At 44.1% G+C, this 22,434-nt stretch overlaps 1 protein-coding gene across 2 annotated transcripts in view; it reads right to left on the reverse strand.

Annotated features, from left to right (window-relative positions):
• GLG1 (golgi glycoprotein 1) overlaps positions 1-22,434 on the reverse strand; it is an 83,965-nt gene that overhangs the window by 38,007 nt on the left and 23,524 nt on the right. For both annotated transcript variants that reach the window (XM_083370657.1, XM_083370658.1), the window contains exons 2-3: positions 10,851-10,883; positions 8,722-8,808 (exon numbers count right to left, since the gene is read on the reverse strand). In XM_083370657.1, coding sequence (XP_083226783.1) covers positions 8,722-8,808; positions 10,851-10,883 — 120 coding nt within the window. The remainder of the gene's footprint in view (positions 1-8,721; positions 8,809-10,850; positions 10,884-22,434) is intronic.

Below are 22,434 nucleotides of genomic sequence, written 5' to 3' on the forward strand. Positions count from 1 at the left end.
GGGAGTTGAAGTCCACGAGTCATGAAGGGGCCTAGGCCTAGGCCAGGGGTAGGCAACCTTGGCTCTTTTATGACTCATGGACTTCAACTCCCAGAATTCCTGAGCCAGCATGGCTCAGCTTGGAAACCTCTCCCTTTCCCCTCAGCATGGCTGGCTCAGGAATTCTGGGAGTTGAAGTCCACGAGTCATAAAGCGGCCTAGGCCTAGGCCAGGGGTAGGCCACTTTGGCTCTTTTATGACTCGTGGACTTCAACTCCCAGAATTCCTGAGCCAGCATGGCTCAGCTTGGAAACCTCTCCCTTTCCCCTCAGCATGGCTGGCTCAGGAATTCTGGGAGTTGAAGTCCACAAGTCATAAAAGAGCCAAGGTGGCCCTACCCCTGCCTTAGTCTAACAAAATCATTTCATTTAATCATTCTTTTTATGCCACAATTTTAAAAGAAATCTAATTATACAGAACTGTGTTTACACAAGGGCAAGAAACCTGATCCACAATAGCTTTTTCCCTTGTCTATAAAGGAAACCCATTATATCAGGGGTCCCCAACCCCCAGTCTGTGGCCCACCAGGAACCAGGCCAGGCAAGCAAACGAACCCCCATCTGCACATGTGCAGGACGCAGGCAGTGTGAGAAACCACACCCCCTCCCCAGTCCACAGAAAAAAACCACCTGCCACGGAACTGGTGCCTGGCACCCAAAATGTTGGGGCTGCTGCATTATATAGTGAAGAGGCAGTGGCCCTTCTTAAACTCTCCTGCTTAAAATACAGATTTTATCCATTTGCAGCAGGAAAAAAAAGAATGATCTATTTTGTACTCATGCCTTAGTTGCAAAGGTGTGAGCATATACTTGGGAAAAGAGCAGATTTTTCAAAAATGAGTAGTTCCACAAGAAATGCAGGGGCCAACTCAGATGGAGTGCTGTGATTGGAGGAACTTCAGTTTTAAGTGGTGTCATGTACTGAATGTCTGGAGTATTTTATAGCTGCAACAAAAGCAGAAAGAACAAGCTATTTTCATATCTTCCTACTAACTAGACAATACAGAAAAGGTTCCCTGAAGGAAGAAATGTTCTGGGGGGGGGGGGGAGAGAAACCACCTATTATACTGAAAGCTGAACACCAAGCTCTCTTACAATTCCTCTTTAATAGAAACGATATGTTTGGTTGTTCTTACAGCAGGGAAATTAGTCAAATAAAACTATTGTGTGCAGTTGGTGTTACTAATCCAAGTGCATTTTTAGAGAATTATTCACTGATTTTGCTATCAATGCCTGTCTCCCTGCTAGATACAAACTGCATAAAGTATTACCCAACTAAAATCCACAAATATTTTTTTGTATTTTAGAAGCTTTTCGTTTAGAGTCAGTAAACAATATTTGAGTGGTATTTTATCTAATGAAAAATAGTCTGCAAACAAGTCGAGGGTGAAGGCATGAAATGGCAGAGAGCTAAACAATCAGTACCACCTTTGGTCAACTTACTAATCACATATTGACAGTTTTATGATTCAATATTTAATTTATTGGAGCAAACAAGATAGAATTACCCCACTATAATATACACAATGATTGCCAGAGGACTGGTAATTGGATGGGGCCATATTAGCCTTCAAAACCAACCCTTGGCTCCATGCAAGATCCAAATTAAAGATTTTGTATATCCTCTTCCTTCAGCAGCTACTGGAGAATCTGGAGCACACTTAGAAACTTCATTTGTACTGTTGAGAGGACTGCAGCTTTGTGTATAAGCTTCACCTATATCCTGCTTTCCAGTTCTTCATACGTTCAGTTGCAGGCGTGTGCAAAAGATGATACATCTTGGCTATGTCTGTGCCCAGGATTTTTCATTAGGGTTTGTTGAATAATAGCAATAGCACTTAGACTTATATACTGCTTCACAGTACTTTTACAGCCCTCTCTAAGCCTATCACCTGCCCCGCAATAATCTGGGTCTCATTTTACTGACCTCAGAAGGATGGAAGGCCGAGTCAACCTTGAGACGGTCAGAATTGAACTGCTGACAGTCGGCAAAATTAGCCTGCAATACTGCATTCTAACCACTGTGCTACCACAGCTCTGGAATAAGCCAGAGTTATTGACTTAGGGCAGGGGTAGGCAACCTTGGCTCTTTTATGACTCATGGACTTCAACTCCCAGAATTCCTGAGCCAGCATGGGGAACTTTGCCCCCTTCATGACTGGTGGACTTCAACTCCCAGAATTCCTGAGCCAGCATGGCTGAGCTTGGAAACTCTCCTTGGCTCAGGAATTCTGGGAGTTGAAGTCCACCAGTCATAAAAGAGCCAAGGTGGCCTACCCCTGACTTAGGGCATGTCTTGCTTGGCTAATTTATTTTCTGTGACTAACAGCCAGAAGAAACAAGCAAAACACAAAACAAAAGGTGTCTGCCAAGGTGGTTAAGACATCTGGCCATGTTATCTGGGATTCCTTCTGATCTGTGGGCTATGACGAAGTAGAAAGATACTCCTGTGGTTGTCTGCAGCCATTTGCGGGGGTTGACTGCAGCTCTTCGGTGGATTTGACGGGCCGTTAACAAAGCGATCTGAGATCTGGGAGAGTCAGTGCCCTTATCTGAGAAGGGGGCCAGGCCAACAGCCTTGAAATTTGGCATACCTCCTTGCCTTGCAACTGGGCAAGCTCAAGGATAGGAAAGCTACACAGATTTGAGTAGGGCATCCTCAATGCTGGTCTGGAGTAAATACAAAATCTTGAAAGCTGTAAGGGATTTTCCCACCTCCACGGAGGTCATTCAAGGTTTCTTGAATGACCTCAAAGGCTCCTTCCCAGCTTTTCCTGCCACCTGGGCTAAGCTAACGAGACAGGTGTTGACCGACCCAGCCTCTGCCTCTTGTTTATGATTACTCTCTTCCAATCCTTTCCCAGCCTCCCCCTCCTAACCCTTGACAACTTTCACCATGGAGGAAGACTCCGATCAAAGAATGCCGATTGGTGGCCCCCAGGGGGAGGGCGTTCTCTGTGGGCGCACCAGACCTGTGGAACCGCTTGCCAGTTGAGCTCCGGATGGCCCCCGATCTTCGTTCCTTCTGGCGCAATCTAAAAACGTATTTGTTTGAGCAATCTGACCTGGTCTGATGGGTTAGGGTTGGGGTTTTAATATGTTTTAATTATTGTTTTAAATTTTAAATTTGGGCATTATATTTAATGGTTTTTTAACTTTTGTATTCTGTTTTTTATATTTATTGCCCTGTACACTGCCCTGAGTCCTTCGGGAGAAGGGCGGTATAAAAATAAAATAAAATAATAAAATAAATAAAATAATAAAATAAAATAAAATAAAATAAAATAAAATAAAATAAAATAAAATAAAATAAAATAAAATAAAATAAAATAAAATAAAATAAAATAATAAAATAAAATAAAATAATAAAATAAAATAATAAAATAAAATAAAATAAAATAATAAAATAAAATAATAAAATAAAATAAAATAATAAAATAAAATAATAAAATAAAATAAAATAAAATAATAAAATAAAATAAAATAAAATAAAATAAAATAAAATAATAAAATAAAATAAAATAAAATAAATAAATAAATAAATAAATACTGAGACTGTAGCTGCAGGAACAATTTGGAAGAAGCAGAATATCTGAAACCTTTTCACTCAGGCTTCAGGCCGGGGTGGGGGTGGGGGACGAAAACAGTACTCTTGTGGATGTCTACTGCAGGGACTTGGATGGGAAGAGTCTGCACTCTAGATCTTTTTCTGGCCTTTTTATACCACATTTTGTGATCTGGTTGAGGAGAGGGGAGACACTCCAGGGCACGTGGCAGGCGGGGGCAGGTGCAGTGCGTGCTTCTGAGTGCAAGGCTCCCAGAGGACACGGAATCAAGGGCACCCTGGGAAGCGGGCTCAGATCAGAAGCTAAGCAGCCTGCAGGTGAACAGTAGGGCGCAAAAGGAGGTCTTTGAGCAGGCAAGGTGAAAAGCCCAAGACAAGGAAAAAGGATTGGAGCTACTGGGAAGGAGATTTGTGAGATGCGTGTTTGCACACCAAGTCTGTTGAAGGCTGAAGGAGGGGATGTAAGCAAAATTGAGCAGTCAAGAGAACACTGCGAAATCTTGGAATGCAGAGAAGAGAGCTGAAGTCAAGGTTAGGAACAAGCCAAGGTCAGGAGCATCATGGCTGTCACAGTCACAGAGCACAAAGCACAGATTGGGTCCCCTCCTTGCTGGGCACGAAGAGTTTCTTTTACGTAGCTCGCACTAGTGAGGAGGCAGACAGGCAGCCTGCCAGGTCCTGCTGAGCTTACCACTTATTCACAGGACTCTTGCTTCTGCAGGTTGCATGGATCGCACACCATATTGGGTGGCCTGGCACACCATCTGCCATCCATATGCTAGCAGAGAAGGAACCTGGCAGTAGCATGTCTGGAGGGCTCGCCAATGTCCTATGTCCCAAACTGCCAGCATCTCCAAGCCCACTCTCTGGACCAGTGTTTCTCAACCATGTCAACTTTAAGGCAGGGCTTTTCAACCAGCGGTACGGGTACCACCTGTGGTACATTGGCACCTGGCAGGTGGTACGTGGCCATCCTAGAAAAGTGGTAGCGGGGGAGGGGAATGAGCTGAACCGGTGGCAGCACTGCACAAGCCTGAGCGAGAGACGGCTAGAGCTGCAGGGCTGTCAGGGCTCAGTGGAAGCGCCAGGATCAGCGCTTCTTTGGGGCTGTCAGGGCTCAGTGGAAGCGTCAGGCTCCAGCTGATTTACATTCAGATGCTTGGCAACTGATTCATGTTTATGACCGTCACAGTGTCCCAGGGTCCTGTGAAGTGACCAAAACCTGCTGCAACCACCCAGAAGACGGGGGGGATAAAAATCAAACACCCCCACCCCACCCCCTTCCTCGGACAGGAGGAAGAGCGTCGCCGAGCGGGCAGGCAGGTGTCTTGCTCGGCTGTGGCTTGGGGGGCACTTTTTTCAGTGCCATTGTAACTTTGAACAGTCACTAAGCGAACTGTTGTAAGTCGAGGACTACCTGTACTTCATCCTTTTTTTCTTTTTCTTTTTTTGGTCATCAAGTTTTTGACCCCTTGCTAGGCGACTGGTGGTACTCGGATGTTGCCATATCCTAAAAGTGGCACAATGGGTGAAAAGGTTGAAAAGCCCTGCTTTAAGGCACGTGGAGTTTCAACTCCCAGAATTCATGTAAATCCATTCTGGGAGTTGATCCACACATCCTAAAGTTGACACGGTTGAGAAACACTGATTTGGGCCATAAAACTCTCAGCTGTGGTATCCTTCTGAATGAATGCAAAGTTTCTACTTTGTGACTTGCGAGATTCTATTAATGTAGACTTACAATAAAGTAGAGTTAGCTCATCTGGTCATGTTTCCTGTCTGGTTTACCTGGGATGGCTAACAACTTTTATGCCGCACCATACAGGATATGCTTTCAAAGACCTGATCCAGTGTCTGGAGCTGGTGAAAGTGTGAATGGAGTGACACTGGCTGAATTTGCAGCTATACAAGACAAAGTTAACAGGGAAAATTGAGTTTATAAATTAATGCCTCACCTATCAACCTCTTCTTGAAGAAGGAGAGTGCAAAACTTGGGTTAAAACTTAACATTAAGAAAACCAAGATCATGGTATCCGGCCCTCTCAATTCCTGGCAAATAGATGGGGAAGAAATGGAGGTAGTGACAGATTTTATTTTCCTGGGCTCCAAGATCACCACAGATGGGGACTGCAGCCAAGAAATTAAAAGGCGCTTGCTCCTCGGGAGGAAAGCCATGGGAAAGCTAGACAGCACACTAAAAAGCAGAGACATCACCCTGTCAACAAAAGTGCGTATAGTCAAGGCTATGGTCTTCCCAGTTGCAATGTATGGCCATGAAAGTTGGACCATAAGAAAGGCTGAGCGCCAAAGAATGGAAGCCTTTGAACTCTGGTGCTGGAGAAGACTCCTGCGAGTCCCTTGGACTGCAAGGCGATCAAACCCGTCAGTCCTAGAGGAGATCAATCCTGACTGCTCTTTAGAAGGCCAGATCCTGAAGCTAAAACTCAAGTACTTTGGCCACCTAATGAGAAGGAAGGACTCCCTGGAGAAGAGCCTAATGCTGGGGAAGATCGAGGGCAATAGAAGAAGGGGACGACAGAGAATGAGGTGGCTCGATGGAGTCACTGAAGCAGTAGGCGTGAGCTTAAATGGACTCCAGAAGATGGTAGAGGACAGGAAGGCCTGGAGGAATGTTGTCCATGGGGTTGCGATGAGTCAGACACGACTTCGCAGCTAACAACATAACAATCAACCTCTTCTACCTCTGTCAATCAACTCAGAACTCTCTCAGGACTTGCGCTGCAAATTACTAACAAGCAAACCCAGTTAGTATATTTCCCAGGCTTTCGTGTCTTAAGATTAGCTAAGCTCCTCCCGTTTGTCAACCGTTCACTGACTCTTGCTGGCTCAGCTTGATCATCAGCTTGGCTTTCATATGGGAAGTTGCTTCTTGTTTGGAGATCTCCTGACTGTCATCTTCCAGGTACCACGCGGCTCTCTCCAGTTGCTCCATTCTGCACGACTCCTTCACAATCCCTGAGGAAGTGTGTCTCAATCCCATGCTCAGGGTCTGCAGACAGCATTCGAATCCAGTGGCACCACCAAGAGGGTCCTCTGGAAGTGACCACTCAATTCTGCCTCTGGCCTTTAAAGAACCTTTTCTGGAAGTGGTTTCAACATTAGTGTCCAGGCCAGATCCACACAATGATTCAGAACGTTCACTGCTACATTAGTGTCAATTAAACAGCCGAAACAGGTCAACTGATCATCTTCATCTTAAGAAACGCCCCCAGCAATTTCACGCTGGTACTAAAAACAATGGGGCCCTGTAGCATTGGTGGCACGTGGATAAATGGCACATATTTGTATCCCAGCTTTCTTCAACTCCCCTGCAATCGTAACACATATCGTGGGTGCCAAGCTCAGAAAGACGCCTCAACACCTCCTGGCTTCCGTCATACTGGGATCAGTGGCACCACAGACTCCTGAATGATCCAAGCAACTGGAAGCTTTGCACTGATTCCACGTTCAGGAGAGAAGTTCCCTACTTTCCCCACTGGATTATTCAAGGCAGTTGCAATTCCAAAATGAAAAGCAAATCAAAATCGGCACAGAATTCCTGCTTTGTCAGTGGCATAGCACCAGATGTTCCCGGTTATCCACTCAAAGCACCATGCCAAAGAAGGGCAGTTTGTAAACAGTGCCAGCTGGAAAACCTGGTATGGTTCATGGAGATATTTTTAAAAACATGATCTCACAACTGCCTCCTGTGAAATAGTCAGAACATTTTTCTTACAAAGCCCTCATTATCTCCAACACTTAAACAGACATTATCAATCCAGATAGGGACAAAGAGAGAAAAGGTGCAGCTTGCAGATGGAATGCTAATGTTCCAGGGACCGATTTCAGCTCTTTCCCTCTCTCCTTGCAGTTTGCATTGAACCCTCTATATTAAAGTCTGCTAAGAAGGATCTCTGTCAGATTTTGGGTCTACGACAATTTGCCACGACCAACTCACCACAGTCAACTCACCACGGCCAACTCTCCCTGGGAAAAGGGTTACACTAATATCAAAGAAACGGTGGAATAAAATAATTAAAGAAAGAACGCCAAAGGAGAAACAAAATGTAATGAGAATGACAAAAAAATATTTTTAAAATTCTTTTAAATAATTAAGTTTGAATTGTTGAATTGTTCTGTGGCAAGTCGGCCGTGGCAAGTTATCCTATTCCAGACATGTCAAACACAAGGCCTGGGGGCCGGATCCGGCCCGCGAAGTGGTTTCACGTGGCCCGCGAAGCCATCCTGGAAAGAGTGAGGGAACGGCCCCCACTGCCTTGGCCCTGGCCCAGAGACCCTCCTTCTGCCAGAGACCCTCAGATCTGTCCCACTCGTGCCCAGGGCCCCATAGGCACCCTTGATGCCAACGATGTAGAGCTGGCCACGCCCACCCTGGCCATACGCACTCTAGCCACGCCCACCCAGTAAGCCACACCCACCCAGTAGGCCACACACCCCCGGCCCTTTGAGGCAACTGCAATGCTGATGCGGCCCTCAATGAAATTGAGTTTGACACCCCTGTCTTATTCCATCAGATTTTGAAGCTCCAGGACCACCCATGCTGGTCCTGCTGTTGAAAGACGTTGTGCTAGTTAAACTGGACACTGGATTCGGCCCACGACCATCTTCAGGCTGCCCGTGGAACTAATCCAAGGAAAAGTACAGTACATCCTAAAGCAGAGCTTCTCAATCTTGATTCCTCCTAAAATGGTAAACGAATTGTGCAACTCCCACTCCCTCCATCCCAAATGCATAAAGTTAATTGCATTCACTGAGGTACGGTTGGACAAGAAATAAATGCACCGTACTTAATGGTGAGGATCCTGAATCACAGTTTGAGAAAGGAGCTTGAAGCCACCATTACTTTTTAATGCATTGCTCTCATATTTTTCATAACTAGGAAAAAGCACAGATTAAATCTGGAATGGATTTAATGGGCTTTTTTAATGTTTCAAATTCTTTTTTAATGTTTCAAATTCTATAAAAAACAAAATGAATTCAGAAGATATTTATACTTTCTGGAAGAATAACTCAATGCTTTCACGTTTTATTCTACATTTTTTAAGCAAAGGATAGTCAGGTTCCAGCCTGTGCCTAACCCCTCCAAAATCAAATTACCTCCGATATAGTAGATTTGCAAACTTCTCTAGCCACCGATTCAAATTTTGGATCTGTAGTCAGGTTCAATTTGTAGTTCCACAACAGCTAAAGGGAAAACAAGAAACAAAAGATAAAATGTAACTTTTAAAAATGCTCCTTTGGAATCTTTTTTAAAGCAATAGCTCAATCGGATCTAACATAAATCTGACATTTTTCCTCTGATATCAGGACTTCAATTTAAATTAATTTATTTAAAACATTTATATAGCCAACTCTGGGTGACTGCCAAAACGTATAAAACAACATTTTCTGCACATCACATTAATCTCCGCATTCTGATCTTTAAGAATCAGGGAGCATGTAGATCAGAATTTTTTTTTCCTGAAGGCAAATGAAATTTATACTTTGTCTCTACACGACAGAAACAATCCAAAAGCAAAGAAAGGGTAAACTGATTCTAGTCTTAAGCTTTCCTATTAATGACCACATTGACAACTATTCCATCTTACTACCCTGTTCCTAGAGCACACCACTCACCAGCCTATGAGTATTTTTCAAACCTGGCCACTTTAAGATGTGTAGATTTCTACTCCCAGAATTCCCCAGCCAGCCATGTTAGCTCGGGTCTGTGGGAGGTGAGGTCCACACATCTTAAAGTAGCCAAGGTTGAGAAACATTGGTGTGTGTGTGTGTGTGTGTGTGTGTGTGTGTGCGCGCGCGCGCGTAGAGAGAGAGAGAGAGAGAGAGAGAGAAAGAGAGAGGGAGGGAGGGAGAGAGAGAGGAAGTGAGAGAGAGAGGAAGGGAGAGAGAGAGGGAGAAAGAGAGAGAGAGGGAGAAAGAGAGAGGGAGGGAGGGGGAGAGGGAGGGAGGGGGAGAGAGAGAGAGGGAGGGAGGGGGAGAGAGAGAGAGGGAGGGAGAGAGAGAGAGGGAGGGAGGGAGGGAGGGAGAGAGAGAGAGAGGGAGGGAGGGAGGGAGGGAGGGAGGGAGAGAGAGAGAGGGAGGGAGAAAGAGAGAGAGAGGGAGGGAGAGAGAGGGAGGGAGGGAGGGAGGGAGGGAGGGAGGGAGGGAGAGAGAGAGAGAGAGAGAGAGAGAGAGAGAGGGAGAGAGGGAGAGAGAGAGGGGTATCCATTCCCTTTTGTTGGTGTGCTTTCTTTAATAGGTTTTACTATTGCCAGCCACTGAGTAATCATTGAAGGCAAGTAAATGGCAATTAGCCTAGAACTTTTAGGGGAACAATTTGATACAAATGATAAAACAGAGGCAAGGAGGGGGGGTACTGGACACGTGAATCTACTAATTAAAATTCACACCAACTAATAATGCAGCTAGATAGAGGCTGGCTCTCCTTTCCCTTGCTCCCAAAAGCTCAGTATGAGAACTGTTACTCTATCCCCTTGAGACCTTACTTTCAACACAATGCAGCCTTCTCTTGCCCTTGAAAGGGGTGCGTTTCTCTCCGTTTGTGTGTGCGTCCACGCACCTGTTGTGCTTTAGTCTTCCATCCAAGGAAACTGGGTGCAGTGCAAATGCCGTGCCAGTTACCCACCCACCTCATTTTCTTTGAAGTTCACTGAAGTCACCAGAGGAGTAATTAAGACGGCATGCAATTGGAACAGTGCTAGAATAGCACTTTGCATATGCACCCTGTAAGAGAGCTGTTGCTGTTTTTCATATGAACCTTTTCCAAAAAGCAGCCAGCCCAGAGCAGCAGAAACCAGAGGTGAACTGGTTGCACAGAGGAGCAACAGATCAGGGCAGCAAAAGGAGAAATGACTAAACGACGAGCTGACTGAACAGAAATTGTTTTTTAGAGCACAAACTAAGTTAAGTGCTAAATTCAGGGACATTTATTCGGTTGCATTCCCCTCAGAAGCTTAAAGGAAAACGACTGACTGACTGTACGCAGAGGGAAGTTTTGCCTTTCGAGCACAAAGCCTTTCAAACCAGCGTTTCCCAACAAACAGAATTCTGACTTGCTGCCTGCTTCGGCAGCCATAGAAAAGTAAAGAAAGGCGAGCCTTTTCCATTTGGATGGGTTAGTCAGGATCCCATCAACTCCCCTTTTGTCAAAACAAGATGTGCTCAGTGCTCGCGAAACAACATGCGCCAAATCTTTTTTCAAAATCTTTTTCAAAAAGCACACTTACGTGGTTGCAGTCAGATGAGATTTCATTATCCGGCTAGAAATAGAAAAGGGAAAAAAAATGTATTAATTCAGAGGTCAGGGTAGCCTGCTTTCCTTCCCCACAAATAAGCCAAGGCCAGGGGTCGGCAACCTCGGCTCTTTTATGACTCGTGGACTTCAACTCCCAGAATTCCTGAGCCAGCATGGCTGGCTCAGGAATTCTGGGAGTTGAAGTCCACGAGTCATAAAAGAGCCGAGGTTGCCGACCCCTGGCCAAGGCCATTGTCTCAAAGTAATGTGCACGATCAGACTAACCTTGCAAACCGCTCTGCAAAGGTGAGCAGCCCGCAGATTAAATGCCATTTTATCTTGTCTAATCAATTGCTACCACCGAGGACTTCGCTTCAAGTCAAAGGCAACAACTACAGTAGTGGTCAAAATTGTGGAAACCTTTTGGGAAAAGTGTACAGTAGAAATGCCACCTTTGGTTAAGCTTCCACCAATTTTTCTTCTAATTTCTTTATCACTGTAGCCTTGTTCACTTAGTAATTCTATTTTACATCGCTTTCTGGGCGACCAGTCAGCTCTTTGCACCATTACTTTAATTTTATTAGGTTTTACAAGCTCACAAAATGAAAGAACACACACACAAAAAACCCCAACCAACTTGATAGCCATCACATAACACAGACAAATGTCCTCCTCTCAGCTTCAATACATGACATCAATAACTGGATCCCGCTATCATCTGATTGGCTCATTGCCCAAACAAACAAGATGACACCCGATTGGCTCTCTAAACACTCATGCTGATTGGCTACAATCAGATGAAGGAAAGCTACCTGATATTAACCTAAGCAAGTTATGCTTCCTTTTTCTGGTTATTTGGCTGTAGCATTTCACAGAATACAGAACAGATAATTGAACAAACTTTGTTGCATTACATTCTTGATTAAATTATCTTTCCATTGATATATAATTTTATGGTACTACTCCAAAAAAAAAAGAGCCAAGGTTGCCTACCCATGCGACTATACACATGCCCAGCCCAAAGTAATGCAGAACAAGTTTTTCTCACGTGCCATCGGCTTATATTCATATTCCTTGTCTATCTGGGGTACCACTTCACTCCCCTGAGTTATTTTTAACCATGAAATATTTTTAACTATGTTTAAAAATGTATAACTACCGGTATATTTGCTTACATTTGCCCCCTGATATCCTTCATTTTTCTTATATCAACTACATTTTTTCCCTTTGGTCAACTAGGCACATTCCTGGGCAAAGGACACTCCAAAATGCCGGATTACAACCTCCATCAATTCCCTACCAATGTGGGTCATGGGACAAGGACTGCAACTGAAGTTGCAGTTGAAACCTTTGAAGGGCATCATTGTATTGAGGAAGGAGAGTTGCATACACAGCCAAATTATTAGCTCAGGAATCCACCCACCTTACTATAGGATAACTCTGGGCGGCTTACAGTTACATATACAAAATTAAAATCAGACATTAAAAAAAAAGTACACATGAGGGAGGGCGGGAGTGGAGTGGGGGAGAGGTGGGATCTGTTATCAACGAGCTCCAATGGGTCACCAAGCCGACTGGTACAGCCATGTCTTTAGGCCCTTGCGACAGGATAGGGTTGCGGGCCAAGATGTTCCAGAGGGCAGGAGCCACAGCAGAAAAGGCCCTCCTCCTGGACCCCTTGGGCTGACAGGACCCGCAGCATGCCTCCTCTACCAGCAGGAATGGTACAGGCCAATCCCAGTGGGGTGAGATGGTCCCTCAAGTAGCCTGGACCAATGCCATGACAGGGTTTAAAGGTGGTCACCAACACCTTGATGTGAAGCTTTGAAAGCCCCTTTGCTGTTTTCTCCATCTTTCACTTCACAGCTTGCCTACAGACTCAGGGGGAGGGGGGATGACTGGAACACATAATTTGGATAGCGAACTGTCAGCCCATGGGAACCAAGGTCACCTGAATACTGGTTCCTGAGAGCTGAGGAAACTTTCTCAAGACAAATGTACAACGGCTTATTGCACAATGTGACCAATTGGACAAAGGGATGAGGGGAGAAAGATTAGTTGCTTTTAATATTAGTTGCTTTTAATATACTGAAATTTGGCACCAATAAACCGGAGCTGGTTTTCCTTACACTTGTGCCAAAATGATTTACTCAATAAAGTTTTGCATTAGAGACTTGATCCTCAGTTGGAACTTGACCCTTGAATTGCAGCTGGAAGCAGACTGGCAACCCAATGCAGCTTGGGGAGCAACGGTGTTACAGAGGCCATTCTTGGAGGGCCCAAAACTACCCATGCAGTCACACTGTGTACCAGCTGTAGCTTCCGAATGCTCTTGAAGGGTAGCCCCATGTGCAGCGCATTACGACAAACCAGCCATGAGATGACCAGGGACTGAACGACTGAGCACAGGGAACCCTATTGCCCCGACTGGGACTTTTCGTGGTTCACCTGTGACTAGACAACTGCCTCACATCCTAAGGCGACCACAAGGCACAACCAACCAGGCTTCTCTCCTCAGTTACTCTCGAGTCTGCACTGATCCTGGGATTTCTCTTCACAGGAGGTTTCCTATAGAACAGTCCACTGCCGGCCATGTCCAATCAGCATGGTCAGCAATTTGGAATCCAATCCAAAACGTCTCAAGGAAACCAGTTTAAGGATATACAGCTAGTCCTTGACTTATGACAACTGAGCCCAAAATTTACGCTGCTAAGTGAGACAGTTAAGTGAACTTGCCCCATTTTACGACCTTTGTTGCCGCAGTTGTTAAGTGAATTGCTGCAGTTCTTAAGCTGGTAACACGGCTGTTAAGTGAATCTGTTTCTCCCATTGCCTTTGCTTGTGAGAAGGTCGCAAAAGGGGACCACGGGACCCTGGGACACTGCGACCGTCATAAATATGAACCAGTTCCCAAGCGTCTGAATTTTGTTTGCATGACCATGGTTCTAAGTGTGAAAAACAGTCATAAGTTATTTTTTCCCCAGTGATGTTGTAACTTTGAACAGTCACTAAATGAACTGTTGTAAGTCAAGGACTACCTACAAAGGTTTCAGGGCAACAATTCAGAATGTTTCAGGCTTTGAAGGTTCACATGGGAGCCAGTTTGGTCTAATGGTTAGAGCAGGGGTAGGCAACCTCGGCTCTTTTATGACTCATGGACTTCAACTCCCAGAATTCCTGAGTCAGCTGACTCAGGAATTCTGGGAGTTGAAGTCCATGAGTCATAAAAGAGCCGAGGTTGCCTACCCCTGGGTTAGAGCACCAGGCTAGAAAATGCAAGGTGGTAAGTTCCAGTCCCACCCTGGACACAAAAGTCAGCTGAATGACTTTGAACCAGTTACTCTTTCAGGCCAACCCACCTCACAGGGTTGTTGTGGTGGGGAAAATAGGAGGAGGACGAAGCATTAGCCATGTTAAAATACATTCACTGAATGTATTTAACAGAAAAGCATACAACGTTTTCTGTCCACAGAGCATTTGGATGACCACAATTCAAGACATAAGTCTAGGACAAAAACTACTTAAATGTGAGTCCTATCCGGGCTTGTGTTTAATCGTGTCACCTTTCATTTAAACATTTTAATAACAGTTGCTCTATGACCTCTCCCGAGACAATGGCCACAATTCTAGAGAAAAGAGAAATGCAAGGTTATATTTCATTTTACTTTTCTAAATCCAGACTAGGGAGGGCTTTATATAGTCTTTCAATAAGATCCACATCCCAGCAAACAGGATGTGATATTTATAAAAGCAAAGGAGTTCACTTCTCCATAAACTATTCGGCTACCGCTTATTAAATGTAGTTTGTGAGCAAAAGAAAGTGCCGTTCTAAACTCTGACAGACCTACTGAAGGATCTCTCTCTCTTCTGGCACAGGGCACGTCCCTCCGTCCCACTCTTTGTGAATAAGGGTTCAAGCCTATCCTTTCTTCAAAAACTAACATTATGGTTTTATATCAGCAGAATGCTATTTAGGCAACAATTTTAAAGCTCATCTAGCAAAAGCTTACAATTAAGGTAACAGTAAATCAATTACCCACAATTTCTTCAAAGTCTAAGTGCAGGTTATGGAGGAATATATTCAGAACGTGTACTCACTCACAGTAGCAATTAGGAGCTTCGGCAACCAAACGCCTAGAAATTAACTAGCCTTACTAACTTGTCCATGCACAATTGGTCAGAAAAATGACTCTACGTGGGTTCTGATAATGCCTTACTAAATTTGTACTTCAAAAAAAAAAAAAAGAACATGACAACCAAGTATTTATAGCCACCCAGGAATGCCATTCAATCTGGATTCCACGGAAGATTACGAACTCTTCCTTTAGGACGTCACCTTAATACTAACTTAAGCTAACAAGCAGGTTACTTTGGTCGCTCAACAGCGAATCGCTGGTCAAGCGGGCACAGGAGCGCTTGCATTTTCTGCATCGCATGAGAAGAGCATATCTTCCTTCCCCTGTCCTGACCACTCTCTGCAGAAGGATGATTGAAAGCATCCTGTCGTGTTGTATTACTCTGCGGTTTGGCGGTCTTACTGTTTCAGACAGGAAGGCTGTGCAGAGAGTGGTGAGGACGGCAGAAAAGATTATGGGCAGTCCACTTCCTTCTATCCAGGACCCGGCATATAAGCCATGCTCGAGCAAGGTCCGCAGGATTGGCTGGGATGCTACACATCCTCTCCATGACTTGTTTTCCTTGTTATCTTCTGGGAGGAGGGGGCTTCGGGGTATCCAAAGCAGAACCTCTAGATTCAGTCACAGCTTTGTACCATACAGTATCATCCTTGTGAACTCAAGTTTCTTCTTTCCGTTATGTATTCAAAATGGACAGTGGGGGGGATGTCTGTGTCTCTCTGTGTGTAGTGTGTATATGTGTGTGTATATATGGGTATGGGGTTGAGCAGGCAACAAAATTTCATTTTTAGTGTGTGCCAGTGTGCTCACAGTAAAAAAAAATGACAATAACAGTTATCTTATCTTACCTTATCTTACTTACAGGCTGCTTTAATTCTAAATTAGCCTACATTTTGAACTGTAGACCAAACTGGCTTCCAACAGCAGTCTAGGAAAAAGATGTCCTAGATAACAAGAATGAAAAGTACTGAACTCTAAATCTGGCAGTACTGCTGTAGCCACCTTGAACTGCAATAAAAATTGGCTTCTGTTCATAAGGATGACCTATGAAGGAGGTCTCCAGAACAGTCAATCTGCTTCCTGAAATTGCCAACACTTCCAGAGTATCCAAGGCTAGTAATTTAGTTCACTTTTTAGTAGGCTGTAATAATAGGCTTCAGGACTTTCTAAAATGGTTAAAGGTGGTGGTATCTCCTTCCATATACTTAGAAAAGCAACACTTGGTGCAAACCATGCAAGCTAAATGCATTTCATCTCTTAAAAGAAAAAGAAGTTGCTACAGCTGAGCTGATATCCTGCAGAGAATAAAATATTTAATTTCATTTATTTTACAATATTTATAGCCCACTCTAATCCTAGCTAATCTGGGCAGGGTGAAACACTGTCCAAAATTCGGGCGTGGGGCGTCACCCTGGAAATGGTTGATAGATTAACAACAAATCCCACCTACACCCCTGCTCATCCTCTCTCCCCATCTTTTAGTTATAGTTGGTAAGTTCCATTTTATAGTGTTTTATTCTTATTATGTACATGTTTTTGTATAATTTTATTCTTTTGAACACTGTAATTCACCCAGAGTGGATCATGGTGAGATAGGCAGCAAATAAATAAATAAATATTAGCAACAAGTATCGCAATAATAATAATAAGTTGGAAGGTACATTGGAGGTCATCTACTCCAACCCCCTGCTCAGGTAGGAAACCCTACTTAAGAATCCTCTACTATATCAATAGTGCCATTCCCGTAATCTAAAGGCCAATAGCTTCCTTTGCTGTATTTATTGAAATATCTCTCAGCAACTTTAACAAGTGTGGCCTTCAACTCACATAATTCCACAACATGCTATCTGGGAACTGTGGAAATTGGAGGCCACTTACCTTAAAATTAGGACTGCTGGCCTAATCCAGGGCTTTTCAACCAGTGGTACGGGTACCACCTGTGGTACATTGGCACCTGGCAGGTGGTATGCGACCATCCTAGAAAAGTGGTAGCGGGGGAGGGGAATGAGCTGAACCGGTGGCAGCACCGCACAAGCTTCAGCGAGAGACGGCTGGAGCTGCAGGGCTGTCAGGGCTCAGCGGAAGCACCAGGATCAGCGCCAGGATCCATCTGGAGCTCGGCGCTGATCCTGGCACTTCTGCTGAGCCCAGAAGAAGCGCCAATCAGCTGGAATGTTGCAGCATCTCCAGGGTCTTGTGATTTACATTCAGATGCTTGGCAACTGATTCATATTTATGACGGTCACAGTGTCCCAGGGTCATGTGAAGTGACCAAAACCTGCTGCAACCACCCAGCAGACCAGGGGGGGGTGTTTAAAAACCAAACACCCCCCCACCCCACCCCCGCTGCCAATCCTCAACAGAAATGCTCACAACAGTGAAAACCTCGGACAGGAAGAAGAGCGCCGCCAGGCAGGCAGGCAGGTGTCTTGCTCTGCTGTGGCTTGGGGGGGGCACTTTTTTCAGTGCCATTGTAACTTTGAACAGTCACTAAGCGAACTGTTGTAAGTCGAGGACTACCTGTACTTCATCACTTGTTTCCCTTTTTTTTGGTCATCACGTTTTTGACCCCTTGCTAGGTGACTGGTGGTACTCGGATGTTGCCATATCCTAAAAGTGGTGCAATGGGTGAAAAGGTTGAAAAGCCCTGGCCCAATCCATGCTTCATGAACCTCACAAGAGAAGCGCACAACAGCCCCTCCTTAAATGAGTGTACCGGATAGGCAGATCCCATCTCGGCAAAGCACTGCCCCCGATGTATCCCAGTGCTACACCATAAAGGGCTGGGAAGAAACCTCCTCCCTTTTTGATTAAAGGCCCAGTGGCACCAAAGGAGATAGGGAGATCTAGAGCAGCGTTTCCCAACCTTAGGAACTTGAAGATGCGTGGACTTCAACTCCCAGAATTCCCCAGCCAGCATAGCTGGCTGGGGAATTCTGGGAGTTGAAGTCCACGCATCTTCAAGTTCCTAAGGTTGGGAAACACTGATCTAGAGGACAGAAAAGTTGTAGTTAAGAGGGATTTTAAATCTTGAAAAGACATTACAACAGATATCCAGGAACACCTTCCAAAGAGTACAAGTATTTTTTGCCTCACTATCAAACCAGATCAACTGAAAAGGTTACCCAAAGTTGCATGTCTTTGTTCGCTTAAATCAGATGTGCTGCTGAAAAACTATCCGTAATAGACCAGCAGCTCTACCAATGAAAAGAGAAAGCGGATCAGGTTATTCTCTATCCTGGCCTATTAGGGCTGCAACAGATAGTAGCGCCTAAAGGTAAAGGTAAAGGTTCCCCTGCACATGAGTGCTAGTCGTTTCCAACTCTAGGCGCCTAGCCAACCCTAAAAGAGGCTAAGCAGCGGGTAGACAAGGAAGGAAGGAAGGAAGGAAGGAAGGAAGGAAGGAAGGAAGGAAGGAAGGACTGAACATTCTTGATTTGAAAACAGAACACTCGGGGGAAAAAGGCAATAGTCAGTACCTTCTTTATTGCCGCATAAGTCTAATTCAGCTTAAAGACAACTTTACCTTCCAATATTAAGGAACAGCTGTTACTTCCTTTCAGGATCCTCCAGAAAGTGAAGGATCAATGAAATTTGCAAACTATTGAAGTTTTTTAGTTTTTTTTTTAAATACTTATGATTAAGTTCTCTAAAAAAAAGCCTGACCATCTGATGCAGCAAAAGAACAAGAGTCTTGCAGGATCTAAAGAACAACGCATTGTGTCCATAAGCCCTAAGGAATGAGTTTTTATCTTCATCAAGGATTATTCTGAGTAGTTCTCAAATACTTCTGTCACCATAATCCCATTAGTTTTTAAGATGTCACCGGAAAGTATTTGGTGAAATCAGTTAAAAAGACAACCGAAATAAAATGCACTCCTTGTCCCTTCCTTCATGGTATGTATGTAGCCTTAGAAAAGAGGCAGTAATTATTCATGACTAAATTTACCAAGAGGAATAACTGAAATTACCTTAAAATTCAGTCCCAAGGACATGAGAAAAATGGAAAGGAGCTGATTTGTTTTAAAGCATATCAATAACTCCAATTTCAATTATTTGAATTGGGTTTTACCGTTTTCTTAAAGCAGGGGTCTTCAAACTTGGCCCTTTTATGACTTGTGGACTTCAACTCCCAGAATTCCTCAGCCAGCTGGCTGAGGAATTCTGGGAGTTGAAGTCCACAAGTCATAAAAGGGCCAAGTTTGAAGACCCCTGTCTTAAAGCATTGTGGGGATAATGTACCCAGGTGCCAGAATAAGCGCCAGAATGTAACAAATTGTAATCCTAATGTCTACATGCACTCTATGGATATCCTTAACGGAGCTGATTTATCCTCTTGCGGGTGGATGAACCAGCACAGCACGGAGAGTCCAAGCCTTTTTACCCCACTCTCGAAAAACAAAACGCCAATTCTCAATGAGTACAGGATCTGAGGATAGAGTAGGTCCAAGCGACATTTCTATAAATGAAAAGGGCGGGGAAAAGAGCAAGCAGAAATTCTTCCGGCAGCCTGGGAGAAGCTAAGACCGAATGTCCATCGTTAAATATTGAACAGAACACTTTCACCGCAGCAGATTGTAAAGGATCCCCTTCTGGGATTCTTTTCATGAAGTTCCTGCCACTTAAAGCGCTTGCGTTTGCCATCTACTACTGAAAGAATAATCCAGCTCCCAACAGCAGTTGTCTCTTCCGAAGATGCAAAGAGTAATGTTTTCTTTTCCACTGGACTCATAAATTCTCGAATTTATGTAAATCTAAAGGAAAATTAAAGTAAAAGAAGGTCGGCAGTTTGGCGGGTCGAATCCCGAGTGCTGCGTAGCAGAGCGAGCACCTGTTACTTGTCCCAGCTTCTGCCAACCTAGCAGTTCGAAAGCACGTAAAAATGCAAGTAGAAAAATAGGGACTGCTCCGGTGGGAAGGTAACAGCGTTCCGTGCGCCTTTGGCGTCTAGTCATGCCGGCCACATGACCACGGAGACGTCCTCGGACAAGCGCTGGCTCTTCGGCTTTGAAACGGAGATGAGCACCGGCCCCTAGAGTCGGAAACGACTAGCACGCACGTGCGGGGGAACCTTTACGTTTACCTAAAGTAAAAGAACTCTACGATGCAGAATAAGAACAGTCAAACTGCACACCTACCACAGATGCCAAATACTTCGTGTATGTTTTCACGTGCTGATTATACTGTAACGTACTCTTCATTTTTTTTCAGTTCATGCATAGCCACGCTTCAGAAGAGAAATGCTTCTGTGTTGCTTAAATAATGGTTTGGTTATTTGTTGAGGAAAGGCTTGTCAAAACAGATAAGCTTATTGCTACACATAAAAGCCTCTTTAGTGATTAAAGTGATAGTCTCCCTATCACTACAAGAGCCAGTTTGCTGCCTAATAATATGCCAAGCATGTCTCTGCTTTGGTACCAAATAAAATTATTCTAGTATCACCTCAAAACATCTGGGCTAACAATTGCTGCATAATGTGCACACCTACCTTCTGAAATTGAAATCTACATCAATCTCAGAAAAATAATTATGCATTCAGGTTGTATCAGGCAAGAATACTTTCTTTTACCAAGTAGATGATTAAATAGAATCCTTCCGACAGTGACTTAAATCATTAACATTTGAGTTTTCCTGAGCAGGGCTTTTTAAGCCACGATCTAAATCAATTTTTGCTTAAATTAAGTCTTCCTCCCATAAGGTAATGCCCCCAAATGCCCACACGGCCGTGGTTTTCTTCTGAAAAGTTGGCATTGGATGGGATGGGATAAGAGTCAGCACAGACCCCCGAGGGGGCTACGACTCACTCCCGCAGACAGGCTTTGCAAATGCTGACAATGGCTTTTGAGCCAGAGGGTCCCACCACCCCTGTTCCAAGAAGCCATGCTGGCACGTGACCACGCCAACTTTAAAGAAATATCCTGGCATGGAGCCGAGTGCCACAGGGTCAGACGTGGAGGGTTGCTGCTCCCTTTGCCAAATGAAGACGTCTGCTGCAGGTTTGTCTAGGTCTGCAGTGAAGGGTGCCCCTCCCTGCCCCGGCTTCACCCACCTCTGAGCCCTCTCAATCAGAAAGTGAAGGGCAGCCCAGTCTGGATGCACAGGTAGTCCTCAACTTACAACAGTTTGTTGGGTGACCGTTCAAAGTTACAACAGTACAGAAGCAAGTGACTTATAAACGTATTTCACACTGAACGACCTTTGCAGCGTCCCCATGGTCACATGATTGACCTCTGGATACTTGACAGCTGGTTCATGTTTATGACAGTTGCAGTATCATGGGGTGGTACGTGATCACCTTCTGCAACCTTCTGACAAACAAAGGCAATGGGGAAGCCAGATTCACTTAACAACCAGGTTGCTAACTTACGAACTGCGATGATTCACTTAACAAATGTGGCAGGAAAAGTTGTACAATGGGGCAAAACTCCCCCAACAATTTACTCATTTAACAACATAAATTTTGGGCTCAGTTGTGGTCGTAAGTTGAGGACTACCTGTATATAAATACCAGCATTTCATTTGCCCTTTTCTTCTGAGCTTGGAAACATTTCTTTCTTTTTTTCTTGTTTTTCCCTCCAGGTCCCTTGCTTTCATTTCTTGTTTTAATCAACTTGAGCTGCTGTCGGAGAAAATAGTTGCCTGCCTATCAAAATGAAACCCACCTGAACTAATAACTCTTGCAGCACCCTCCTCAGCAAACTCGGATGGGTATTTAACACTGAATATCTTCCCAAGGTATTGATCCGTATTTCCTCTCATATTTACATATTCAATACCTTGGGAAGATAAACTGAAGTAACAGCTTACTGTCACACAAAGGCTAATTTCTGACTTGCATTACCTTTTTATTTCTGTTTGTTTAAATGCAGAAGCCATTTTTCTGGAAGGAAATGAAAAATGGGTGGGTGGGTGGGTGAACTTAAATTGCATGTCTTTGTTTTTTAAAACTCACTTTATAAAATAACTAGGCTTGTTTAAACTTAAAAAGGTCAGTTTAATTCAGCAAAATTTATAAATCTGCTGATAAAATTAATAAGAAAATGAATTGTAAGCAAAAGAACGCTTCCCTTTTTGCCTTTCTGAAGAAACAGACAGGCAAAATGTTATCAAGGGGGGGGGGGAAGAAACCATGAACACTGTAAAGTTATATATTTTTAGTTTTGTTCCCCACTGTGCCAAACGGACAGGAAGTAAGCTGACAAATGAAGGGGAAGGAAGCTCAGAATACCAACGCTGAGAGACATGAGGCATTAACTGAATTCGAAACACTATCACTTTCAGCAGTTTCATTTAAAAAAAAACAGCTTGCTATCGTTTTCACAGACTTCTAAAAACTGGTTTCCGATGCCAAGGCAAGTATAGACATATTTATGTCTAAAGCAGTGCCGTAACAATTTCACGTAAAAGGAAATATTACAAGCCATTTCATTTTTTTTCCAG

Source organism: Vipera ursinii, assembly GCF_947247035.1.
Source record: "Vipera ursinii genome assembly, chromosome: 10".
Classification (NCBI taxonomy): domain Eukaryota; kingdom Metazoa; phylum Chordata; class Lepidosauria; order Squamata; family Viperidae; genus Vipera; species Vipera ursinii.